This window comes from Palaemon carinicauda, chromosome 26 (assembly GCF_036898095.1).
Source record: "Palaemon carinicauda isolate YSFRI2023 chromosome 26, ASM3689809v2, whole genome shotgun sequence".
In the NCBI taxonomy this organism is placed as follows: Eukaryota; Metazoa; Arthropoda; class Malacostraca; order Decapoda; family Palaemonidae; genus Palaemon; species Palaemon carinicauda.
In genome coordinates this window covers 26,155,624-26,160,852 of record NC_090750.1, presented here as the reverse complement: position 1 = coordinate 26,160,852, position 5,229 = coordinate 26,155,624, and the positions used below count along the sequence as shown (strand labels likewise).

The 5,229-nt window shown below is 38.2% G+C and overlaps 1 protein-coding gene across 1 annotated transcript; it reads right to left on the bottom strand.

Moving 5' to 3' along the window:
* Positions 1-241: 241 nt before the first annotated feature.
* LOC137619847 (uncharacterized) lies at positions 242-4,411 on the bottom strand. The gene is made up of 4 exons (XM_068350138.1): positions 3,508-4,411; positions 2,815-3,336; positions 1,803-2,707; positions 242-1,630 (listed from the first exon to the last, which is right to left on the bottom strand). The coding sequence occupies exons 1-4, from the start codon at positions 4,409-4,411 to the stop codon at positions 242-244; spliced, it is 3,720 nt and encodes a 1,239-aa protein (XP_068206239.1).
* Positions 4,412-5,229: the final 818 nt, after the last annotated feature.

Sequence of the window (5,229 nt, the reverse complement as noted above, 5' to 3'; positions counted from 1 at the left end):
TAAAATTAAGCAAATTATTACAGCTCCCCACCAAAAGGAAAAAAAAATATTTTTTTTTTTTTTTGAAGAAAAGAATTTACGTTAATTTTTTTTTTTAATTTAAATTTAATCAAATCTGTTAGACTTAAAAGATCAAAGAATAAAAATGGTTTTGTAAAAGCAAAGTAAATATTGGACTTGAAAAATAAGAACAATCGTTAACATTGAGACATTCTAGAAATTTTAACTACGATTATATAAATTATTCCTTCTCGAAGGCTCTCGATAAAGTATCGGGGACAACATTACTTTTGCCAGATATGTGTCGGATATTAAGGTTATATTCCTGCAGAATAAGATTCCAGCGTAAAATACGCTGATTCTTGTTTTTTAATTTATTTATGAAAATAAGCGGATTATGATCCGTTAATACATCTATTGGAGCTGGAGATGACGACAGGTATAATTCAAAGTGGAGGAGGGCTTTAACCAAACACAAGGCTTCCTTCTCCAAGGTAGAGTACTTCCTCTCCGCTGGTAATAGCTTCTTAGAGAAATACGCCACAGTATGAGTCGTTCCATCGGGAAGTCTTTGAAGAAGGACAGCACCTAAACCTACATCACTAACATCTGTGGCTAAACAAAAAGGGAGAGAAAAGTCCGGTGAACGTAATAATGGAAAAGTCATTAACGAAGCTTTCAACTTGTCAAACGATTCCTGACACTGCTCATCCCAAATAAATTTTACATCTTTCTTCAAAAGATTAGTTAATGGATGAGCAATATCAGAAAAGTTTTTCACAAACCGGCGGTAATAACCTACCATACCCAAAAATCTTCTTACGCCCCTCCTATTTTGCGGTGCAGGAAAGCCAGAAATAGCTTCCACATTCGCTTTCTTAGGAGCTACCTTACCCAGGCCTATCTCGTGCCCAAGATAAATTACCTTGGCCTGAGCAAAATCGCTCTTCCTTAAATTAACCACCAAACCAGCCTTTCTCAGAATCTCAAAGAGAGCTCTAATTCTCTTTAGATGTGTCTCCCAATCGTCGCTATAAATGATTAAGTCATCAATATATACTACACAGCCCTCTAAATCACAAGTAATAAAATTCATGAGTCTCTGAAAGGTGGCGGCTGCATTTTTCACACCGAATGGCATAACTTTACACTCATACAGTCTGTCACCTGTCACGAATGCAGAAATTTTCCTTGCCCTAGGAGAAAGACCGACCTGCCAGTAGCCCTTCAACAAATCAAATTTGCTAATGTATTTAGCAGATCCAACACGGTCTATACAATCTTCCACCCGAGGCAAAGGGAAAGAATCTGTCTTTGTAAGAGAGTTAACCTTACGATAATCAAAGCAGAGTCTATGCTCGCCACCCTCCTTTTTAACCAGTACCACAGGAGAGCTCCATGGACTAAAACTGGGTTCTACCAGCCCGTGGTCCAGCATATACTTTACTTCGTCTTTAGCAATGTCCCTTTTGAATGGATTCAACCTATACGGACTCTGTTTGATAGGGCTTGCCTCCCCTACATCAACATCATGTTCTAAAATGTTAGTTCGTCCTGGTACATCCTGAAATAAATCTTTATAATCATTAATCATCATTGTTAAGGACGTTGCTTTGTCCTTTTCCAGGTGCTGAAATTTAACATTAAGGTTATTAAGAATACTCGAATTGTTGGACAGACCATCAGGTCCCATAGATAACTTAATGTCTACCATAGTATCTACTTCTACTTCTACCAGTGACACTGGTTCTACATCTACCTCTACCTCTCTACTAACAAAAGGTTTTAACATATTTGAGTACCTTCCACGGACCTGAGAAACGAGCCTTGAGTGGATTCCCAGGCAGGGGAAGCAGTACCAAGACCCTGTCTCCTGGTTCAAAATGTCTCATCTGGGTACCAACGTCATAATTTGTTTTCATAGTAGCTTGAGCCTTTGTTAAATTTTCCCGGGCAAAGGTCCAAGCTCTATGAAGTTTCTCCTGTAAATTAGATAAATAGTCTAATACATTCATATCTGGGGTTTCTCCCTCCCAGTGTTCCCTCACAACATCCAATGGACCACGAACACAATGTCCAAATATAAGCTGAAAAGGAGAGAAACCCAAAGTCTCATTAGGTGTTGACCTGATTGCAAATAAAGCAAAAGGGATCTCTTTATCCCATTCATAACCTGTTTCCAAACAAAATTTTCTTAAGATAGATTTAAGAGTTTGGTGGAATCGCTCCACTTGGCCCTGACTTTCAGGGTGATAAGGGGAAGAAGTAACATGGTTAATCGCTAACTCATTCATTTTTCGCTTAAAGTACCTACTTGTAAAATTCGTACCACAGTCACTTTGAATAATTTTGGGAATACCAAATCTAGTAAAGAAGCCAACCAGTGCCTCGACAATTTTCTCCCCTCTAATACTCCGCAGTGGGACAGCCTCAGGGAATCGTGACATCCTATCAACCATTGTCAAAATATATTCATGTCCCCCGCGTGTCCGCGGTAAAGGACCTATCACATCAATAATCACCTCCCTGAAAGGTTCCCCCACTGACGGAATAGGAATCAAAGGAGCTTTTGGAAATTTCTGATTTGGCTTCCCCACGAGTTGACATACCTTACAAGATAATTCGTGTCTCTTTACATCACGACGCATTCCAGGCCAGAAAAAATGTTCAGAGAGTTTCTGGAATGTCTTCCTGACCCCGAAATGTCCTGCAAGGTTATTCTCATGTGCTAAAATTAACAACTTAGAACGGTATCGTTCTGGAATTACCAATTGTTTCCTAACATCAGCCTGATCAGCAGGTGCATTAACTGACCTACTGACTCTGTACAGCAAACCTTCTTCTTTAAGAAAAACGGGTTTGATAAATCATCAACATCAACATCAAAATTGGAATCATCAAAATTAGAAAACTCATTTGCTTGGGCTTCTTTTAAAGCCTCAACATCCCATTCAACATCATTAAACAAAATATTTTTACTACTACTATTACTACAACTACTCGTCATCATGTCAGTCGTCTGTACATTAATATCATCAAATTTTAAATTAACATTATCGAGATCAATCTCTCGAGCACGAAAACGAGTAATAACCGAGGTAGGTTCACATACAGAAACATCTAAATACCTATCATCCCCTAACTCTGTAACACTCAAAAATGGGAAATAATTTGCTTCGTCATGCAACACCAAATCATTAGCAAATAACATATCAATACTGAGAAGAGGTAAACTGTCGACAATTGCCAGTTTTACCGTTCCTTTGTAATACTCAGTTTCTGGATACATGGTTTCGAGAGGATAGGAGGCAATAGTATCAGGAAATCCTCCAAGAACTACAAAATCAGTATTTGAAAACTTAAACCCACTAGGTACAGACTTTTTTAAAATTAAAGATTGTGCTGCACCAGTGTCACGAAGAATCTTAATACTACGTCCTATTCGTTTGTCAACATCAGTAAAAATAGTACCATTCGATATGTACCGTGCAAATTTTAGTCATTTACTTTCGTTTGACACCTCTTTCTTTGAAGATTTCTCAGCAGAAACAATATTAACAGCCTCCTTATTCCTTTCCAAGTAATTTTTCATAGCAAAGCAATTCGCTGTTATATGACCCTTCCTATTACACCAATAACACCTTAAACTAGACTCTTGTGATTCTCTACGTTCACTACCACCACCAGATCTACTACTATTCACGTAACTACGCGATTCTACACTTCCGTTTTTACTGCTATCTACGTTACGGTTAACACCTTTATTTTGATCAAAATCAGTAGACCTTTTCTGATAAGGTTTTCCCTGGTGAATATGTCCATTACGGGGAGAGAACTTTTTGGAAAAATCTTTTACCAAGTCTTGCCAATGTGCAAGGGAGTACTCATCGGAAGCAATTGCCACCTCCTGTAAAGAATCAATCTTCAACTCCTCCAAATGAATCTTTAGCTCCCTCAACACAGACCTCTTAAACTCTTCGGTTAAAATTAATTCCCGTAATTTTCCAAGCGTGTCAACCTCCTTGGACTTTAACCAGTCGTCCATAAACTGTTCTTTCTTTCGGGCGAATTCCACGAAAGTCATATCCGGATTCTTTTTAAAGTTCCTAAACTTTTGTCTGTACGCCTCCGGAACGAGATCGTAAGCTTTCAGAATTATCGCTTTCACTGAATCATAATCAGATGACAAACCCTCGTTAAGTGTATTATATACACGCTGGGACTTACCTTTTAAGCGACACTGGACCAACGTGGGCCACATGTCCCGAGGCCATTTCAATTTCTTAGCTATTCTTTCGAAAGAAATTAAGAATTCAGAGACGTCTTCCTCATTAAATTGGGGAACAAGTTTCAGGGCACTTAACAGGTTAAAACTATCCTTATCACTACGATTATTACCATTAGCTCCCATTTGTAATTTTAAACATTGGATTTCATGATCCCTTTCCTTTGCTCTTTCTTCAGCTTGTAGCTCAAGTGCTTTATACTCAAACTCCTTAATCCTAGATTGCTCCTTTAAAATATCCAATTTCAGTTGGGTTACCTCACCATCATTCACATTATTTCCATTACCTGTTTCCCCATTTTTATTTCTAACCTAGTCTTCCTTTTCCTCAACATCTCTGGCACCTACCACCTTATTTTCACCATTTTCACCACCATCCTCAGTTTCCTCATCACTGATGCTACCTACGGGTTCTTTAAACATCCTAGCAGCTTTAATAACCTCAAATAACAGCTGACCTTTCTTAACCTCTGTAGGCAAACTTAAACCTAGAAATTCAGCCAATATCCATAACTCATCTCGTTTTAGATCAAACAGATTCCTCTCCCAGTCAGGGTCTGCTAAAAATTTAGTAGCAGCGGCCTCTTCCTCCTCAAAATAATGCATAATTACTTACTAAGTGGGGTGAACCGAAAATAGTCTACCTAAGCCCATTCACTGACCTAAACAGCTCTTTGAATGCTCTCGTGGATGACACTGTTGGATGATCCTGTCACGGTCACCAAAATATGTTATGAACTTTAAATCGCTAATTGCAGCAAAAGAAACAGGCTCTTTTCCTTTTAATGATCAGTGGCACAAAGGTTAGAATTTAAAGCCAAGGGGCAAGATCTTCAAACAGTGAAAACCCACAAAGAAAAACACTCAAAGAGGATAAAAAAAATTACTCATAAACAAAACTTGAACATTTATTATACACAAAGAAATATTACTCTAAACCCGCA